The following is a 22,424-nucleotide window of genomic DNA, read 5'->3' as shown; positions in this document are numbered from 1 at the left end:
GCAGCACAGGCCAGCGAGGAGACGGTGTCATTTCGCCGTGAACGCAGCACATTTAGGCGCCAGGCAGTGCGGCGCCGGCACAATGCAGGGAGTAACCCTGCCCCTCCTACATTGCTCATCGGATCACCCCTAAGGTATGGTATTTTAAAATTCCACCAAGCTCAGCATGCATTGTGACAGACCTCTAACCTGTTTTGTCAGTCTGAAGAAAGCATTTATTAAATAGTTTTGTTTTTCTTTTTCTTCCAGTTTCTCTATATCCTTAAGCTTCTTTAGACTTCCTCTGCATGTGATTGTGAGCTTATTGCACCATGCATGTCTTACGTTGCATTATTTAAACAAAATGATCAGATTGGTTTAGCCAGTTTTAAATCATGAAAATTATTTTTAGGGCAGTTATATAAACGTAAATAGAGGCCTCAAGTTAGCTTTTTATTTTTTTCCTATTCCAAATTAGTGATTAATTCAATATCTTTCCCCAACACCTTAAATAGTGTTCAACATGAGCGAATATGGACCTAGTGATGAGCTTATTGAGGATATCAGCTTGATAAACCAGTTTGATTATTTTATTTCATTAAAATATGGTATATTTTATTTTGCATTGCTTGAAAGTTAATCACTAGGACTTAGTAAATGATGCAGAACTAGAATATTTAATTTTTGGTAATGTATGGTCAACTGGGGGCTTCTCTGGTGACTCAGACTGTAAAGAATCTGTCTGCCAATACAGGAGATCTGGGTTTGATCCCTGGATCAGGAAAATCCCCTAGAGAAGGAAATGGCACCCCACTCCAGTACTCTTGTCTGGAGAATTCCATGGACAGAAGCCTGGCAGGCTACAATCTATGGGGTTGCAAAGAGTCGGACACAACCAAGTGACTTTCATGGTCAATTGGTGATACATATACACAGTATATATGTATTTGTATGTACATATTTGTTGAATTTCTCAACCTCCATATGCTGAACAAAAGCATTTTTATTTTTACCACTGTTCCTAAGTGAGAAAGCTGCTTTATAATCTTGGGAGTAAATTTTTATTGAAATTCTTAAGCTTTTTTATCCTTAATTATGTCAGATATAATGAGTCTGTGGCTTGAATTAGAGATATTTTTAAAAAAAGACCAAATATGGATGAAAATTTGTGTTTGCTTATTCATTAAACCATGTATATGTTATTATAGTGAAAGTGAAAGCCATTCAGTCCTGTCCAACTCTTTGCAACCCCATAGATTGTAGCCCGCCAGGCTCCTCTGTCCCTGGAATTCTCTAGGCAAGAATACTGGAGTGGGTAGCTGTCCCTGTCTCCAGGGATGTTATTGCACCATACGCTTTTATTAATCTCTGCATCTAAAGGCTCCATTACCCAAGTTATTTTCCTATATTTTGAAATTCAAAAAGAAGAACATTTGATGAAATAACTGCTGTTGAATGCATGGTAGGTTTGAAGAGATAAATCTCCTCCCTTGTTAAAACCTGTTTCCTGAAAGTAGCAAAATCCTTATTTTTTAAATTATTGTTTTACTGTATATTTCCCTTGGTATGTAAGACGATTATTTTTCTGAGTTTTGCATTACAGTCTGGAACCTTGTCTTTCATAGATCATGTTCCTGATTAATTCTGCAGTAATGCGTCATTTACAATATGCAGTATGGCTTAGCTAAACCAGTATTTAAAATAGAGAGATGAGAAGGCAGCCATTTAAAAGCAGCGTTTGGTCTGAAATCTGTCCTGAGCGCCTTGGCTTTTAGTGGGTCCTCCTCTTCTGTTTCCTTTGCTCCCTGAAGTAACATTTTTTGCTAATGGATTTAGGGCGTGTATTCCCACCTGCAGAAAGAATTCATTTCATTTTACGTTTTCTCTTTTGTGTTTTCTAACCTCTTTTTTTCCCTTTGAATAATACTTGCTATAAACATATTCTTTGCTTACCTTCTCACTCCATGTTGGTATTTCTTAATCCTTTGTTTTTTTTAACCTTCTCTTTTTAGTCTTTTTAAATCTTTTCATTCTTTGGATCTCACTCACTAAACAAATGTAGACAATTTTGTTTTCTCTGCCTGGTGGAATATTAAAGAACTGTGCTAACTCCAGACAACCGCATAGGATTTCTCCATTTTTTTTTTTTTTTTTTTTTTTTAGCATTTTAAACACACCACCATTTAAATGAGGATGTGGTGTGAGCTGTCTATTTGTAAAGGGCTCACTTTAGGATTTTTGGAAAGTAGTCTTCCAGTAGTCAGTCAGGGTGTAAACTGTGTTAGTTCAGTTCAGTCGTTCAGTCGTGTCTGACTCTTTGTGACCCCATGAACCTCAGGTTCCATGACATTTCCAGTGCAAAGATTATGTGTATCTTAAAGAGGCTGACTGCATCATGAGTAAAATAAGATAAAATTTAGCTGAGATGAATTAGGAGAAACGCCAATTTAATAAAAATCGTGTTTTTTTAATTGCAAAAGTATTCAGGTAAAGTATAGTGATACTCTCAGTGTAAGTTATATAATAATGTCATCTTTAAATATAAGATAGCATGGTTTTGAAAAACTTGTTTGTCAGAAAGAAATGGAATAGGTATGATAATAAGTTATAATTATTCTGTAGATACCAGTAAAATACATTAATTTATTTTAAACTTTAATGAATAGTGTAAGTAATCGACAGTCTAAAAAGCAGCTTCATAAAAAATATGTATCCAAGGATTGGGAGTGAATCATCCATTTCCTCACAAAGAGAATTTGCATGTATTTTTTATGCTAGTTAGAATATTCTATTTCAGAATTATTTTTAAGGGTTTTTTTTTTTTTTTAACTTGAGTTAACCTTGTAGGCCCTTACTAGTTCTTCCCAGTTCCTAGAGATGAAAACAGATGAATATTTAAAGACTCTGTAATACTAATATTAAGAGTTAGTTCATTTATCAACCTAGATGTGGTATCTTTTAGAACTCTACTTAGTAGACTGGAATGAAAGTAAACCATCAGTGCATTTGGGGAAGGGAAAAAAGCTTTACTATATAGTTAGATTTATTTTTAAAATAGAGTGAAAGACCTGTAATCAAATAAGGTCATAGTTATAACTGAGTCTGTAATTGGAAATTCATATCATTTTTGGTACTCAGGAATGAATCCACCACATACTTACATTTGTGTACTGTATTCAAGACACTGAGTACTCTCTGAAATCTGGAGATCCATAGCAGTAATGTAATCACACTCAGTTTGTTTAGTTGGAAAGATACATGCAAAGATAAAAAAACAGCATATGGCAGAATGTGTTATGTACTAAATAAGTTCTAAGAGGAAGGAAAGACCAAGACCAATTATATATTTTTTATTATTTAAATTAGGAAAGCTAGTTAATTAGTAGGATAACATGTCAGTGATGCTACTGATAGCCGATAGTTTAGAAACCTAAATTTCTATCTTTTGCCGCATTGTGAAATTGTTGCTATCTTTTCTGAAATTGGTAGTTTTGATATATAATTGGTATTATAGAAAAGATTAATTTTTTATCAGTTATTAGTTTAAGATGAAATACAACCCTCCAGGAATAGTTTTCCTGGCAATTTGTGCAAAAATAACAGGCTTTTTGGAATTCAAGGGGCATAAACATTTTTTGTCTTGCTTTTGATGTTCAGAAACTTGACATTTATAACTGCATAGATTTTGGCTAATTTTCTTTGTTCTGGAGTTGATTTTCATACATTGCCTAGCACTTTGAAAACCTTTTATATATATGAATATGTTGAAGATGAGTGTATTCTCAATACACTCTAGAATACATCTGACTGCCATAGAGCACCTTTATTTATGATTTTAATTGAAAAAATCGATGGAAAAATTTGCTGAGCATATATATATATATATATATATGTTTATGTATGTGAGTGTATATATACACACACATAAATTTTAATATTTTACCTTCTTAATCTGAAGGGTCATCATACTTGAGCTGAAAAAATTTTCCTTTGTGAAATTTGGTCATTTTGGTTAAGTTTAGATGGCTTCCAAGGATAGACTTACTGTTTATGTACGTAAGAAACAGACATTTTAGTATATTAGTTCCCAAGATCACCTCTTGATTTATTTCTATTGTACAAAGATTCTACTCCGAAGACATTATTAAGTGAATACCTTTAAAGTTATGACTTAAAAAGTTAGTGCCAATGAGCATTGACAAGTCTTTGTAGACTTGATCTTTTTGTATGTTGTATACATTCCTGTGCTCTACCTAGAGTATATAGTTTTTATTGGCTCTAAAAGAGGCCTGAAAACATGAATGCTTCAGGCAATGGTGATTAATAGAACTTTCTGTGGTGGTGGAAATAGTCTATAATCTGCACTATCCAGTATGGTAAACACTGACTACTAGTTTTGGCCTGCCCTGGTAGCCATGGTAGCCACTATCTATGTTACATATCTCTTGAGCACTTGAAGAATGGTTAGCATGATTGAGGGGTGAACATTTTAGTTACTTTAGTCACATATGGCTACTGTTTTAGACAGTATAGTTCCAGAGTGTGTTCTACTGCCATAACCACAGCTTTAAGCAATGTATGCAGTATTTTTCTTTTTTATTTCATGGTTACAGTTGACCCTTAAACAACATGGGTTTGAACTGCATGGGTTCAGTTACATGTGGGTATTTTCAATAATAAAATTAGTACAGAATGACATGATCCATCGTTGGTTGAATCTTTGGATGAGGGGCACCATAAACTATACATGGATTTTCGAGTCTGCTGAGATTTGGTGCCCTGTCCCCCATGTTGTTTGAGGCTCAGTTGTACTTCAAATTTAGCTGTCTTCCCAGTCTATAGCAGGTTAGTTTGTTGTCTTATAATCAGAGAAAGCAGTCCTTTTCATTCAGAGAATTAGAGAGAAGTTGATATTCATGAAAATGATACTGCATAAGGCTGTTGTTAGTAGCATTCTTCTTTTAATTCCTAAAAGGTCTAATAATTTTAATAACAGTGCAGAGTTGCATTGAACATCATGTAGAGGATGATGTATAATTATACTCAAAGTGTTCTCATTAGTTTCATCAGTTTAAATTTGAGTGTTAAACTAAGAAAATTTAAGTTCTTAGTGTTTTAAAATAAATATGTAAAAATTAAAAATGAGTTAATATAATAGTTTCTTAGTTTTATCTACTTTTTAGATAATTAAAATTATCAAATTTTTAAAATTTATATAATTTTAATAATTTATAATCATGAAATACTAAATATTTTTAAATTTTTATAAAATTTTGAAAAGACTAATATTCCTTGAACAATTACTGGCTTCTAAATTATTTTTAAGGTTTTTCTAAAATGGTGGATTCTTATAATGAAACTTGACTATGAATTGGGAAAGATAAGATCAAAATTCACTAAAGGAACATAATTACTGTTAACTGACACCTGTATATAAAGCCTGTAACCTTATTTTAGAGATATGTAGGCTTTTCATAGAAAAAATATTTAATATATTTCTTGTGGCATCTCAGCAGTCATTTTTATTTCACTTGGTTGAATCAATTTTTTTTTTTTTGTAATTCTGGTTTTCTTCACTAGTTTGTGATGTTCTTTTGATTCAGAATTGTTATCTTGGTTGCATTTGATAAAGATTCTTTGGTTTTCAAGTGCCTAGAAATTTTGTTTTATTGTGAGTTTCAGATGCCAGAATATTTGAAAGAACAATTCTAGAATAATTGTATCAGGGTTGTAAATAAAAGCGCATATTGAACTTAAAAATAGGTGTTATTTATGAGGGACCAGCTATAGCCTATATGTATTTAATGTACTTGTGACTCTTCTTTGTTGCTTTCTTTTTCCTTATACTAGAACTTTGTTGACTTGAGTTGGAAAGATGTTACAGATTGGTTGCTCTGCATATACATTGAATTTTTTTCTGTGTTCATCACCATGAATCAGATTTCGAAAAACCAGAAATTTCAAGCCAGCAGTATAATCTGCATATTTTACAAACTTTGTTGGCTCTTTCCTAGGTTACATTGAAACCTTTTTTTAAAAAATTAGTTTTCTATATTGACTTCTAGCTGTTGTTTTCTCTTTTCTTCCCTGTAATGTCTCCCCAATCCATGTTTTTTCCTAGCCTTCAAGATGGTCAGCAAGGCCAGCAGTCCACAGCCCAGGTCAGAGTCCAGTCCCGCCCCCCCTCCCAGGCTGCAGTGCTCAGTGCTAGTGCCTCCTTGCTGGTGAGAAACGGGAGTGTCCACTTAGAAGCCTCACATGACAGTGCGTCTGCTGTAGGCGGCAGCAGTGTGCACGATGAACTTGGTATGCAGGCCTTCTGTAATCTTGGTGACGTAGAACTTGATATAGCAGATGATGGGTAACAATGATTGCAGTTCTTTCCTGAGATAGCTTCATTTTGGAACTATGCATAAGAGTACTTGTTACAGGATTTGCCCTGTGATTAAGGAAAATTTGACTTTTGCTTTTACCTTTCCTATTTCTCTCAATTCATACTCTTCATTTTCTTCTGAGCATGTCTGTTATTAATAAGTAAAGTATCAATAAATGTTCACACTTTACTGTCCTCTTGTAATGATTTGGGCACTTTTGCTGTTTCTTGGTGTTTGTACCATGTGGTGAAATGTTGAGTTTTTAAAAATTATTTTGATTGAACCTTCATTTCTCTGAATTCTATGCTTCAGGGAGGGCAAAAATACTTCCTAATGGCCTATTACTATATAATCTTTCTTTTAGGTATTCTGTATTTTACTTCAGTGTCTGTCACCTGAAGTAGGACTTAATCTAATTCTAAATGCAATACCTTGGGAACATCATGACTCTATATTCAAATCAAAGAACTTTATAAATTTTTTTTCTTTTTTCCTGTTAATACATCTATAAATAGAGTATATAAGTTATTAAACAGTTAAATCTCAGAGAGGTGGTAGAGTTTTAAGCCTCACTAATGTGTTAGACAAACAGTATTTTATACTAGTTTGTTTTCTATTTCTCTCTTCAGTTCAGCTTTCTTGTGCTCAAAATGCAGATTAGTAGCAAGAAAATCTTGTAGAAGAAAATCTTGTTATTCACAAATATACATTTCAAAGTATTTTATTTGCTTACTGTGATTTTGTTTCTCCATGTTATAACTGTCTTTCGTTTATAAAGAAGGTAATCTAGCTGATGCTTTGACTAGAAGGATATAACTGGTAGAGGGTGCCCAAATTAGGTATAAAAGATTTCATATGTTGTTTATTGACTCTCTTTCTGTTTTGTAAAAACTGTTACAGAGAAAATTAGTAAGTGTTAGATATGCATATTGATGAAAATCATCACCTTTAGCAAATTTTATAGAAAGTTGAAAATGATATCTGTTTAGAACCTGTTTAGAACATTAGAACCTATGGTGATTTCTAAATAAAATGAGAAGAAAATAAGACATTTTAATTTTAGAGTGCTTATGATTTAGAGTTTGTAATTTGAAGAGGGTAGGAAGTCTGTTTGAGAGAGTAAGGTAGACTTCAGTTTAGTTAACTGCTTTGACTTAGTTGCAAATATATTGAGTAAATAGTATCTTTTTATTGACATTTCTCTTGGGTTAACTCAAAGTTCGTATGTTTGGAGGCCTTGTCGATTTGTACCTGTACAATTACAGTTTCTATCACCACTGTCCATTGGTCATTTGGTAGTAGATTAACTAAGCTTAGATTTGATTCATTCTGGGTTTTTAAACTTTTGTCAAGAAAAGAATAAATTGAACTAGTAGGTGATTTTCCTCTGTTTAAAATGGTTAATTTGTTCAAAACCTGCTAAGCAAGAAATCATACTCATAGACGATTGAGAATATGTACATATCAATTTAGCATCTACTGGTGAATATTCAGGACATTCACTTAAGATTTGGATTCTACCTTTTGTTTTAACTGCTTTCTGATAGTTCTTGGCTTCTCTTGTAGTTGAGTATTGTCAAATTGAATGCTTCGTAATAATTAGTACAAAATACACAGTCAGGGGACAGTGTATATCCATTTGTTTCATAGCACGTAAGGTTGACTAAGAAAAGATTCTAAAAATGAACTTGCAGCGGAAGTTGAAGGAACTGACAGAGATACTGATTTTTAAAATGTATTCCACCAGAATATTTTTGTTGCATAGTTTAATCTTCAACGTGACTTTAATTAACAGTAAAATAATTTTATGTGAGTGAATTGGGATACTGTATACTCAAATATGTTAAAGTTAGCCGTGTTGTTCCCTGAAAGTATGGAATACTTACAAAGAATTGCTCCCTTCCAAACCTAGCTTCTTCAACTGAAAAATTTAAATGTGTAATTTTTACATGTTAAAATTTTTATATATGCATAATATATTTATGTAACTCACATACATACTGAAACATACATATATACACTCATATATGTTTATATATATGTTTGAGTACATATAAATGTTTGTATGTGTATTCATGTATATGTTGTAATTCTGTGTTTACTTTTTAAAGTGAGGTATATTTGCCTTTTTCAATTAAAGGAAACTTGCAGTCAGGCATTGTTTAATTCCAAGCCTAGGTATCCTTAACTGTGTTTTTGACATTTTTACTCTGTGGTGTCATAATAACTGACAACATGCATTTCCTCTACTAAACCCTGAGAATCCTTATTTTTCGGTTGCATTTTAACTAGCATTTCAAGACTATCAGGTAGCACTGGATATGGGAGAAAAGTTCATCGAAGATGGCATTATATGGTTTATTAGTTACTTATTCAGCAGAGGAAAATACATTTTCATCATCCATATTCAACAGGCATAATTGTTCATCATAATTAATTTTTAAAACTGAATCTTAAGTGTATAATTTAGAACCTGGTCTGAATAATTTAATGGTTTCCTTTCTTATTTACAGACTGAATTTCCATGCAGACTTTGTTAATTATATGAATGATGGATAAGTTACTATCAAAGAGTTTCTCAAATCTTTCAATGTAACATATTGTCCTTTTTTAAAAAACAAAACAAAACAAAAAACAATGCATCCTAAAGGTTAATTTTCTTTTTATGAGCCTTTTGTTGAATTTAACTTATTTGTGGTTGACTTCATACTAAAGTTTGAAACTGCAGTTTTACTAAATAAAACAAGCTTTTGCATATTACCCAGGTAAGAAGAGACTCAGTTTTTATGTTAATCCTGGCTTCCACTTGTAACATAGGACTGATAAATTGATACAGTGATGAAACAGGTTTTTCTCATTGATAAACTCTTAATATATATAACACAGCATCTCAGAAGAATTGTTGTAGATAGGATCAGGTAAAATAGGAAAATTTATGTCTTTTTTGTGTGTGTTTGAAATTAGTAGTGATGAGTATTGAAAAGTATATACAAAATTATTTTCATGTGAAAAATAAAAATGCTGTTCTAGGCAAGAAATGAGGACAACAGAGTTTTATGTTTACCAAGACATAAGTATATAGATATCATAGGTAGTGTTCCTCTGAATTTTTAAGACTTTCTTAATTTCCTTAAAGTATTAGAGATTTAGAGAGTAATGAATTGATTTTTCTAAGGATTTCTTTTGTGTCATTACTGTACAACTATTTACAAAGAAGGTATTCTTGAGATAATTCTCTTTACTCCAGAACTTATTATTTTGAAATTGTGGTCAGCTCTAGAAAAAGACTTTTCTAGAAAAAGAAGAAAACAGTAAAAGTCCTTCATTTTCTCTGGAAGGAAAAAGTGTTAAGAATTTAAGGGGATACATTCTGTTTATACTTCTTGGTATAAGAATGGGAATAGCATGTCCTAATACAAGTTACTGGAAAATAAAATGAAGATGATTAAGTCATCTGTAATCTTATCTCTCAACTTAGTGACTAAACAGCAATAGTCCTATCACTCAAAGAGAGTCACTGTTAATTAACATTTTATATTTTTTTTCCTTTCTTTTTCAATACATACATGTACATGCTTTTCTAACAAAGAACTGGGATGATGATGTATGATTTTTATGACACTGTATGAGTTTTGCTTTTTTATTTTAGCACATTTAAACATTTATTCATGCTATTGTTTTTAAACTTATTTTTAAGTGACTACCTAATATTTTATCACTGGAAACTACATGAAAGGTAGTATAGAATAGTGGACTCTAGAGTCAAACTTCCTGGCTTCAAATTCAAGCTCTGCCACTTTTAGCTGTAGCTGTGTGATCTTGGGCAAGTTATTTTCTCTCCCTGTGCCTCAGTTTCCTCATGTATCAAAAAGGGGGTAGTAATATACTTCATAGGTTTTTGGTAAGGATTATAGCTATTAAAGTATGCAAAGCAATTAGAACAGTGCCTACTAATTAGTTAATTACATAAATAATCATTGCTATTATTAGCATTATTTATTACAATAGTTGACTAACCCCACTGTTAGTCTTCAGGGTGATTCCTGATATTTTCTATTGTAATAAACCCTCTGGTGAATATCCTTCACACAGACTTTTCTGTGCAGCCATGATTATTTCCTTAAGATAAATACAGTGAAATGGAATCATCTATCAAGGGGAAAAAACATTATTGAGACTTTGATGTATACTCTTAATTGCTTTATGGAAAGCTTGTACTAGTTTATCTGCAGGGTTTGAAAGTGTCTTTTTTATCCCAAGTATTAAAAATAAACCTAGATAAATTTTATTTCATCTACCCTAATCTTCATTTCCTGGAAATGCTCAGAAGTTTATCATTGTTACTGTGAAAAGACTGGCATATTATTTTTAAAAGTTCCAGATGCATGAACTACTCTAGAAACTGGTTGAGATAGCTGATTTGTCCCTTACCAGTCTTTGTTGTAAAGAATTCACTGAAACAATAGATTAACTGCTTTCTAACATTAAGATTCTATATTGAAGTTGATTAATATGTGTTACATCAGTTAGAATGTATGTAGAGTCTTTAATTGAAAGACCTGTCCTCCCCTATCAAGTGACTGAAATTAGAGAGAAGTTTACATTTTTCTCATAATAGTCTGTTGGGACCTGTCCCTAGAGGTGGGTTGGTTCTTTTTATCTTCCACATACAACTTTCCTGCCTGGTCCATAATGACTGCTCCAATTGTTGACATTTCCACCCAAACAGGAGGGCGGTGAGGAGGGATGCTAAAATAAAATGTCAAGGATAGCTAGACTTTATCTTTCAGATTGTGACTTGGGAAATGTGCCTGTCACTTTCTTCTAGCTGCAAGAGAGGCTGGGAGAGGTCTGTAAGTACATAGACATAGTGGTGGTGGTGCTCAGTTGCTCAGTCGTGTCTGACTCTTGCAACCCCGTAGACCCCTCCAGGCTCTTCTGTCCATGAGATCCAGGCAAGAATACTGGAGCAGTTTGCCATGCCCTCCACCAGACATTCTTCTTGACCCAGGGATCGAATCCGTGTCTCCTGCATTGGCAGGTGGAATCTTTGCCACTGTGCCACCTGGGAAGCCTACATAGACATTAGACTCAGCTGAAATTCAGTGAGGGGAAAGTCCTGTTTTTAAAAGGGGTGAGGACAAGATGAATACTGGAGGTCAGTCATTCATCTTTGCCACGAGACAGAAGAAAGAAAGATAGCGCTAATCGAGTCTGACTCTCAGATCTCATGAATTGTAGCCTGCCAGGCTCCACAATGAGACAAAAAGCACTTCAAATCAATAAGATAAAGATCCATAAAAAAAAAAAAAAAAAAGATCCATGACCTATTAGAAAAGTTCAGCGTTACAAGTGGCTTGCAATTATTGGCAAACAGTTCAACTTTGCTCATAATTTTTAAAACTGCAAATTAAAAATAGGATTAAGATACTTTTCATCTACTGAATGTATAGTGATGTCCTTTGTTGGAAAGGTCTGAAGATGTAGACAACTAAAAGACTGAACATTTTTGGAGGACAGTTTAGAACAGTAGACCAAAAATGCCTATATATTTTATTTTATTTATTTATTTATTTATTTATTTTATCTGTTTATTTTAATTGGAGGCTAATTACTTTACAGTACTGTAGTGGTTTTGCCATACATTGACATGAATCCGCCATGGGTGTGCATGTGTTCCCCATCCTGAACCCCCCCTCCCTCCTCCCTCCCCATCCCATCCCTCAGAGTCATCCCAGTGCACCAGCCCTGAGTGCCCTGTCTCATGTGTCGAACCTGGACTAGCAATCTATTTCACATATGGTAATAAACATGTTTCAGTGCTGTTCTCTCAAATCATCCCACCCTTGCCTTCTCCTACAGAGTCCAAATGTCTTGTCTCCAAAAATGCCTATATATTTTAATCTACAGGTTTTGCAAACATGCAGAAGTATATGTACATGGATATTTATCATAGCATTGGTTGTACTTTTGAGAAACTTGAAACAGTCTAAATGTTTGTTACTAGAGAACCCCTCCTGTATTATTCTATTCATGAACATAGCTATAATATTCAGAACTTGATGTGTATGTGTTATCGATATGAAAAATTAAGCTATTTAGTAAGCAAATGTAGATAAAAATTGTTCAGAAGAACACAGAATCTGCTCTTGGCAATGGCTTTTTCTGGGGGGTGAGAACTTTCTTCATTTTATATACTGCTTTCAATCTTTTGATGTGTCATATTTTTCAAATGAAACACCAAAACAAAGCAACAAATGTCACTCACTGTCCAAAACTGATTAGTTACTTGTGGGAGTTTCACTGACTACATGCTGTCTCATGCTTATCTATCTACTTTTTCTTTTACTTGGTCTATCTTTTTTTTTCTTCTTTGTTTTTAAATCAACTTTATTGACATAAAATTTAGGCATGATAAACTGTATCCCTTCAACATGTACAATTTGTGAGTTTTAACAGATGTGCACACCTGTGAAATCAAGATAGAGAACGTTTTCACCATCTTCAAAAGATTGTGCCCCCGTTGCTATCCCTGCCTCCTGGGCTCCTGGCCACAGGCATCCACTCCGTGCTTTGTATCATTGTTTCCCCTCTCCTAGAAGTTCGTATAAATGCACTCATGTTTTATGTGGCCTTTTGTGTTTAATTTTGCACTTAGCATGATGCTTCAGAGATTCATTGTATTGTTCCACGTGTTAGCAGTTTGTTGCTTGTTGATGAATATTCCTGCTGTGAGCTTCCTGTATACTGTGTATTCATTCATCTGTCAATGGACAAGTTTATGTTGTATCCAGGTATTGGCTGTTGTGGATAAAATGTCTAAAATGTTTTCAGAAGTAATTGTATATTCCCACTGGCATGTATGAGAATTTCGGTTGTTCCCATTCTTGCTGACATTTGTTATTGTTGGCTTTTTAAGTGTTAGTCCTAATGGGTGTGTAATGGTATCTTATTGTGGTTTAAATCTGTGTGTCTCTTATGACTAAGGGTGATGAGGATCCTTTGATGGGTTTATTAGTTATGCATATATCTTCTTCTGTGAAGTGTGTCCAAATCTTTTCCTCACTTTCAAAATTGAGCTGTTTGTCTTATTTTTGACGTGTAACAGTTCTTCTGATATTTTAGATACCACTAAGTCATCAGATGGAAGTTACAAATATCTTATCCCCAGTCTGTGACTTTTTCGTTTATCTGAATCACTTGTAATGTCATCACTGTCATTGTTACAGATTATTCTATCAAACTAAGGAGGACTTGTCCCTTCAAAAGAAATGTGAGATGATGAAATTATATCAGAATATGAACTTGTATATTCACTTCAGGACAGTTCACCTGATCTGTGGATTCCACATAATGAATTACAATACTACTTAACACAGTGTTTTGTTAAATCAGAGCTAGAGAACAGTGACCATGGCAGTAAAATATACCAGGATGTAAATCTCTTTCACTGTTACCAAGCAGTAGTTATCTTTCCTTGTGTGTGGGGGTTGTGCGTGTGTGTGTGCATGCATGCACGTCCAGTCACTCAAAAGCTGTCTTCTAAACTAAGTTCTTTTTCCTTTAAAATAGCTTCTTTTTCCTTCCCTTTTTCTTATTCTTCTCCTGCTTTAAAAACCTAGCACAGTGTGGCACATTCTAGGAAGAAGCACTGGTTTTCAGTATGAAAACTTTAAATTATGAGGAGCATAGTGACTTGATTTCCATTTAGAACAGGCGTTAAAGAGGTTTTATAATACTAAGGCTCTTGGTCTAGGACAGAGATTAGCAAACTATGGCCTAGAGGCTAAAATCTAGCTTGATGCTTGTTTCTGTAAATAAAGTAAATGAATATGTTACATGTTTTATGTGGCTGCTTTCACACTACAGTGGCAGACTGGAACTGTTGCATCAGTGACCATCTGGCCCACAGAGCCTAAAATATTTACTCTGTGGCCCCTTACAGAAAAACTTCACTGACCTCTTGTCTAGGGAGAAATAGGTCCATGAACTTGTAGGCAGCAGTAAAATGAGTCATTTCTGTCCAGGGGAAAACTCATGTTTCCTCAGAGACTCCACTGAGGCACCACTCATGATGATAAGGGAGAATGCTATCCAAGAAATTGGAACTTGTCAAGACCTCTCTTAAAAGTGTAATATATTCATTGAAATAGCATTGTGAGCACAATACTCATCACCATCAGAAAAACGCACTTTTTATAGTGTACTCAAGTGAGTCGTATAGATTTATGTATTCCCCCCATTGCCTTTTTTTTTCCTTGTGAGAGTCCTATTTTATTATATCTATGTACAGAAATTCAAAAATAGACCTCTAGTTTTCTTGCCATATCTTTTTTTTAATTGCAAGATATTTGCTTTACAACAATGTGCAGGTTTCTGCCATACATCAACATGAATCAGCCAGAGATACACATATGTCCTCTGCCTCTCGAACCTCCCATCTCCCACCCCACTTCACGCCTATGTGTCCCCCACCGCCTTCTAAAGGCACTTTGTAAAACCCTCTCCTTTCTATCTGTCTCTGTTTGTTCTTGTAGCCAGCCCCTCCGTGCCCCGAGAGTAATGCTGGAGAAGTGAGACGTCAAGCAGTATATCAGGGTTAGGCTTGCAGAACCCAGAATGAGTGGGAATGGGGAGGTGATCTACAGAGGGAAATTATCCAAGAAATGTAAGAGGCCTTCTTTGTTGTTGGTACTGGGAGGATTGGAAAAGCCCTACGGATGATTTGCCCTTCTAGTAGCCACCTCTTTCTAAGATAAATGAGAATGACATTAAGAAAGCAATAAGGGTTTCTCATGATCTTTATTCACTGAACTTTGTATATGTGGTGAGTATTTTTATTGATAGGACTAATTAGAGAATCTCATTAATTTCGTTGTCTTTTATCTGTGTTTTTCCAGTGTTTACTTTAAATCTGTTTGCTGTATCATTTGTGGCTTCAGGGAAATGCTTCAAGGGTCCTTGTCCTTTAAATCAGTATTCAGTTTTACTTACCTTCTTGTTCATCACTTATTTATTGACCTGTGGTTACTTGAAATTCTCCTACCTAAAAAAAAAAAAAACCAGAGTTTTGTGTAATTAAATTGAATTTTTGTAGATAATCACAGTCATTATTGAATATTTGAGACATAAATACCAGGTACCTTAACTTTTCTTTATCTTAGAGACACTGTATCATGACCAATCTCATTATTAAGTCTGGAATTTCAGACTCCAGTCTTGTGAGAAATTGCTTTTCTTTTAATATCATCAGATAGCCAAACTATTAGGTATAATTAATTATAACCTAGGAGTTGAATTATGATGAGATAACAGTGTATAATCATAATATTTGTGAAGAGGACTTATTTCATTAATGTTCTACTTTCTTCCTAATTTATATTCATTAGAAATAATATTTAAATAGGATTATTAATAGGTGCACATTTACTTGTTAAGAAAGGTTAACTGTGACTATAGTCTTAATCTCAAATGAGATATATATAAAATTGTTATGTTTGTTAAGAAGATTTGTGCAAATTTAAGAGATTCTTAATAAACCAACAGAAAAATGCACTTATTTCTATTTTGGTTGTTTTCAAAGATGTTTTTAGTAAATTATTAATATATTAAAATGTTATGTTTTTCACAGAAACCCTAAGCTAAACATTTTTTAATGTAGTATTCTTTTTCTGAGTTATCTTATGAATAACATTTGTTACTTCTGAAGTGCTATCAGTTGCCAGGCCCAGAGATATAAGAGAGACATAGAATCTGTTCTTTTGGTGGAGTTAAGTTGGAAATACACCAGGAAGCCTTAATACAAAGTTAAGTTAGTTCTGACATATACCATGTATGTTTTTATGAACCTGAACATGTTTATAGTTAGTAGGTAGACAGAAGCGTCTTAAAAAAAAACAAAACCGTTGAAGATACGCATGTTTGTTGAAGTTATAGCTGCCCTTTTCTTAGACATGTTTTATGCCTTGTTAAATTTTTATTTTTTTTTTGAAATTTTTAAATTTTATTACTTGTTAGTCACTAGTTTGTATGTATTCAGAGTTGTAGATTTATATAGTAATAGAATGACACATTTTTTCCAGCTTTCTATCTAAAATACTTTTGAGGAGGAATCTTTTATTTTTATTTAAAATACATTTATTTCTATGTTTCATACTAGACATTTATAAATAAAGGACAACATAGTTGTGTTAATGCCTTAATCATCATTTACTATTTCACTTGAAATTACAAAGAGTAATATTCTAGTTAACTTCAGGTGCATACAAATATTATTTTTAATAGCCCAGGAATAGGACTTATATTACTAAAAGTCCCATGGAATGCTTAAATGCTCAGAATATACTCCAATAATTTAAATTTTATTGAATATAGAACTAATTTACTTGGAAAATATACACAAATTATGTGATATAAACACAAATATTTATGCATTCCATTCTTACTGAATTTCACCCTCCCAGCTCTGTTAATGTGTGATTTAATCATTTAATATGATTTTATAATTCTTCTACACTTACATGCAATCTGTGGTTTTGATCAGGTGTTTCTTTTTTTTTATTTTTATTTTTTTATTATTTTTTTTTTTAGGTGTTTCTTTTATTCTGCTAATGTAAGTTAATTGTTGTAGCACAGCTAGTCTCTGATTATCCATGCTAAGTGAGAAAAGTGTACAGAATAAAAAATTACAATTTAAAAATAAAAAAAATCTCAGGCAAAGCAGTTAACTTTTTTGTTTACTAGCAAATTAGCAATTTCTGCAAACACCACCACACACCCCCCTGCCCAATCACTTCGAAAAAATGATATCCTTTCATTTTAATTTCTTATTCTGGTTTCTGTTAGAAGTGCCAAGAATGAATAACTCATTCTAAGGTAGAAAGTGAAGTTTTGGATAACCTACATGCTGAGTAATCCTCCTTTGAAATACAACAAATGAGTTAAGGATTTCATAGAGTTTTTTCCCTAATTTATCTCAGGAGTATTCTGACCCCCCTCCCAAAAAACAGCTACTACAGAAAAGACCATATTATAAAATAATTTCATATTCTGTCTATGACCTATAAGTACTCAAATAATCCTATTTAATTAAGTAGTTTTTCTGATTCTACTCATTTTTGAATCAAGTAATTGTTGAAATGTTCTGCAAACCCTTGGTTATATTATTAGTATATTAGAGGGAATTTTATTGTCATTTTTCAAGGATTTCACTTAAATAAAAATTCTTATTGTATCCTGTTCTTATTGTAGTCATGGAAGACAAATCTTTTAGCCTTGCCATCAAGTTGAAATTGCCCTTTAGATTTCTCATGTTTATAACCCCAATAATCCTAGCTAGTAAAACAAAAACTTCATAAATATTCAAAAGGCAGCCTGGACCAGATCCAAACAGCTTCAGTTATATACCGCATTGTCCTGCTAGATATTTGTATTTTTTATTTATGTTCCCTACCCACCATTTGATATGGCTATCATAGATCTTCAAAGTATAGAATGAATTTTAGTATTTAGATTTATAAAATTCCATTATCAGAAGTCATTTTATATTGTTCATCTCTGTAAAAAATTTTTTTTAATCCATGTTCTTCTGTAACCAATAAAGTTTCTAAATCTTTTATTAGAGTTTTGTAGATAGTTGGCCACAGCAAATTGTGTTCCTAAATTTCTTCATAGAGTTCTTGTAGAATCATACAACTAGTAATGTTCATTAAATACTATAGTTTAATTATCACCAACACTGTTATACATCATTCATACTTCCTTAGATCCATTCTGACACCATTTCTTCTTAAAAGTAACAGAAAACCAAAAAACTCTGAAGGTAATCACACAAATTTGTTGTCTTGCGGTTTGAGCTGTGTTAAAACTTACAAGCAGCCCTTCCAAATGGCCACTTACCACTTGTAAGTAGTGGTCAGATGACCTTAAAACAACATTAAATCTGTATATGTTGTAACTCGAATTGAAAATATTCTGGGAGGAGAAAAGAGAAGACTGCTATTGTAAAGCTGACTTAAATCACTTTTTAATACCTGATTATGTATGTTGACATTTTGTCCACTGTTTAGCATTCCCTTTTGATTTATGTCATGCTGAATTACATGTAGATCATTGTTTTTTAAATATTTTGAAAAAAGGAAGTTACAGTTTATTTTCTTAAACTCTAATAAGTTTAACATTAGTGTTTCAAGAAGGAAAATTTCTGAGTGTTCTAATGGCTTTTTTAAAAAAATGATTTATTTGCTAGGTAAGTTCTCTTCTACGCTTTATGAGACTGGTGGCTGTGATATGTCACTTGTGAATTTTGAACCAGCAGCAAGAAGAGCGTCCAATATCTGGTATGTGTGAAGTCGTATTAGGGGAGTTTATGTACTTGCATAAGTTTGCCATTTTTAAAGTTTGTAAACTTTGAGATAGAAGAGCTATTTGTTTATATTGGCTTAAATAAATTCTCATTATGCATTGGTTGCCAAAAAGTAGAACTTTTTACTGTGGAAAAAAAGAAAGCCATTATGAAAAGCTATTACGTGTTTTTTGTTTTTGTTTGCTATTATATGTTTTTAAAAATGAAGTAAAAATTTCCTGTAGATCTTACTGTGAGATAGTGGTTTCCCACAATTTGAAATTTAACTCTACATATTGCATGATGGAAAAAACTTATTAGAAAAACATTTACGCAACTATGTTCAAACCGATCAATTCTCTTTTTTGGTGTAATTTCAGATTTTTATTTCTGTGTGAGGATTTCAGTCAAGTGTCTTTTTAAATGATCGTCTTTCATTTTGTTTTAAAACATGTTTACCAGTTATAAGGAGGAGGAATTTCTTAAAATATAAGTCATGTGTTGCATTTAATTTCTTTTCTCTCCTTCCCTCAGGAAGAAATTATGTAAGATAACAGAAGTTTGGAGGAAAGCAAATAAGAAATAGAGATCTTGATCATATAACACAGTTATAATTTAGAAAGTGTTAAAATTTTTCTGAAACTTTTACTAATTTGTTCAAATTGCTGTATTGAAATTCACTGTTGGTTGGTTAGCTCACTTCCCCCACAAGGGTCATTTGATTTTTATTTTAGGACTCCTGTTTAATAATGGGACACTTATTTAAATGTTACATATCTATGGACAGTTCACTTGGTTTTTTCAGTTTTGAGGGGCTATTTAAAGCAATAAGATCTTGTGGTCACTTAGCATGCTAAAAACATTGAACATTTAAAAAACTGTACTCTTTAAGCTCTTTTAGTACTATTTCAGAGTTTACACCCTCAGATTGAATTGGAGTGTGTAGATGATTTTGTAACTGTGGAAGCAATAGGAGGATGGAGCAATGAGAACAGTTATGTTTAACATAATTCAAGATAAGAACTATTCCTTACACCGTAATGTGTTAAGGTCTCAAGTTTTGAAATCTAAACTTGAGTGAACTGTGGAAACTGAATTGTCATGTTCTAGACTCTCATATAGATTAAATTTATTGTGGCTCCTGACTATATGTTAATTGCGTTCTTAAACAATTTTCACAAGAACCTTAAGATCAGTTCAGTCGCTCAGTCATGTTCGACTCTTTGTGAACCCGTGGACTTCTGCACACCAGATTTCCCTGTCCATCACCAACTCCTGGAGTTTACTCAAACTCATGTCCATTGACTTGGTGATACCATCTAACTATCTCATCCTCTGTCGTCCCCTTCTCCCACCTTCAATCTTTCCTGGCATCAGGGTCTTTTCAAATGAGTCAGTTCTTCACATCAGGTGGCCAAAGTATTGGAGTTTCAGCTTCAGGATCAGTGCTTACAATGAATATTCAGGACTGATTTCCTTTAGGATGGATTGGTTGGATCTCCTTGCAGTCCAAGGGACTTTCAAGAATCTTCTCCAACACCACAGTTCAAAAGCATCAATTCTGTAGCACTCAGCTTTCTTTATAGTCCAACTCTCACATCCATACATGACCACTGGAAAAACCATAGCCTTGACTAGACGGACCTTTGTTGGCAAAGAAGTGTCTCTGCTTTTTAATATGCTGTCTAGGATGGTCATAACTTTTCTTCCAAGGAACAAGCATCTTTTAATTTCATGGCTATAGTCACCATCTGCAGTGATTTTGGAGCCCCCAAAAATAAAGTCTGTCACTGTTTCCATTGTTTTCCCATCTATTTGCCACGAAGTGATGGGACCAGATGCCATGATCTTAGTTTTCTGAATGTTGAGCTTTAAGCCAACGTTTTCACTCTCCTCTTTCACTTTCATCAAGAGGCTCTTTAGTTCTTCTTCACTTTTTGCTGTGAAGATGGTGTCATCTGCATATCTGAGGTTATTGATATTTCTCCCAGCAATCTTGATTCCAGTCCAGCATTTTTCATAATGTACTCTGCATATAAGTTGAATAAGCAAGGTGACAATATACAACCTTGATATACTCCTTTCCCGATTTGGAACCAGTCTGTTGTTCCATGTTCAGTTCTAACTGTTGCTTCTTGACCTGCATACAGATTTCTCAGGAGGCAGGTAAAGTGGTCTGGTATTCCCATCTCTTGAAGAATTTTCCACAGTTTGTTGTGATCCACAGTCAAAGGCTTTGGCGTAGTCAATAAAGCAGAAATAGATGTTTTTCTGGAACTCTCTTTTTCGATGATCCAATGGATGTTGGCAATTTGATCTCTGGTTCGTCTGCCTTTTCTAAATCCATTTTGAACATCTGGAAGTTCATGGTTCATGTACTGTTGAAGCCTGGCTTGGAGAATTTTGAGCATTACTTTGCTAGTGTATGAGATGAGTGCAATTGTGCGGTATTTTGAGCATTCTTTGGCATTGCCTTTCTTAGGGATTGGAATGAAAACGGACCTTTTCCAGTCCTGTGGCCACTGCTGAGTTTCCCAAATTTGCTGGCATATTGAGTGCAGCACGTTCACAGCATCATTTAGGATTTGAGATAGCTCTACTGGAATTCCATCACCTCTACCAGCTTTGTTTATGGTGATGCTTCCTAAGGGCCACTTGACTTCACATTCCAGGATGTCTGGCTCTAGGTGAGTGATCACCCCATCGTGAGTATCTGGGTCATGAAGATCTTTTTTTGTGTAGTTGTTCTGTGTGTTCTTGCCACCTCTTCTTAATATTTTCTGCTTCTGTTAGGGCCATACCATTTCTGTCCTTTATTGTGCCCACCTTTGCATGGAGTGTTCCCTTGGTATCTCTAATTTTCTTGAAGAGATCTCTAGACTTTCCCATTCTGTTGTTTTCCTCTATTTCTTTGCACTGATCACTGAGGAAGCCTTTCTTATCTCTCCTTGCTTTTCTTTGGCACTCTGCATTCAAATGGTATATCTTTCCTTTTCTCCTTTGCCTTTAGCTTCTCTTCTATTCACAGTTATTTGTAAGGCCTCCTCAGACAAACGTTTTGCCTTTTTACATTGCTTTTCCTTGGGGATGGTTTTGATCCCTGCCTCCTGTACAATGTCACGAACCTCCGTCTATAGTTCTTCAGGCACTCTGTCTATCAGATCTAATCCCTTGAGTCTATTTGTCACTTCCAGTGTATAGTCATAAGGGATTTGATTTAGGTCATACCTGAATGGTCTAGTGGTTTTCCCTACTTTGTTCAATTTAAGTCTGAATTTGGCAATAAGGAGTTCATGATCTGAGCCACAGTCAGCTCCTGGTCTTGTTTTTGCTGACTGTATAGAGCTTCTCTGTCTTTGACTGCAAAGAATATAATCAGTCTGATTTTGGTTTTGACCATCTGGTGATGTCCACGTGTAGAGTCTTCTCTTGTGTTGTTGGAAGAGTGTGTTTGCTATGACCAGTGCGTTCTCTTGGGAAAACTCTATTAGCCTTTGCCCTGCTTCATTCTGTACTCTAAAGGCCAAGTTTACCTGTTACTCCAGGTGTTTCTTGACTTTGTACTTTTGCATTCCAGTCCCCTATGATGAAAAGGACATCTTTTTTGGGTGTTAGTTTTAGAAGGTCTTGTAGGTCTTCATAGAACCGTTCAGCTTCTTCAGCATTACTGGTTGGGGCATAGACTTCCATTACTGTGATATCGAATGGTTTGCCTTGGAAGCAAACAG

The 22,424-nt window shown here is 34.0% G+C and overlaps 1 protein-coding gene across 6 annotated transcripts in view; it reads left to right on the top strand.

Annotated features, from left to right (window-relative positions):
* The window catches only part of PCNX1 (pecanex 1), a 177,889-nt gene that overhangs the window by 68,802 nt on the left and 86,663 nt on the right, over nt 1-22,424 (top strand). For 3 of the 6 annotated variants that reach the window (XR_009695070.1, XM_061156771.1, XM_061156769.1), the window contains exons 7-9: nt 2-134; nt 6,101-6,285; nt 18,601-18,691. Coding sequence is in view for 5 of the 6 variants with exons in the window: in XM_061156771.1 (XP_061012754.1) it covers nt 2-134; nt 6,101-6,285; nt 18,601-18,691 (409 nt within the window). In the remaining variant the exon portion in view is untranslated. The remainder of the gene's footprint in view (nt 1; nt 135-6,100; nt 6,286-18,600; nt 18,692-22,424) is intronic. The other 3 variants (XM_061156774.1, XM_061156773.1, XM_061156770.1) reach the window with 2 other exon arrangements.

The sequence above is a fragment of the Dama dama genome, chromosome 12 (genome assembly GCF_033118175.1).
Source record: "Dama dama isolate Ldn47 chromosome 12, ASM3311817v1, whole genome shotgun sequence".
NCBI lineage: Eukaryota > Metazoa > Chordata > Mammalia > Artiodactyla > Cervidae > Dama > Dama dama.
Note: the sequence above shows the minus strand (reverse complement) of the source record. Positions and strands in the feature narration are given on the sequence as shown.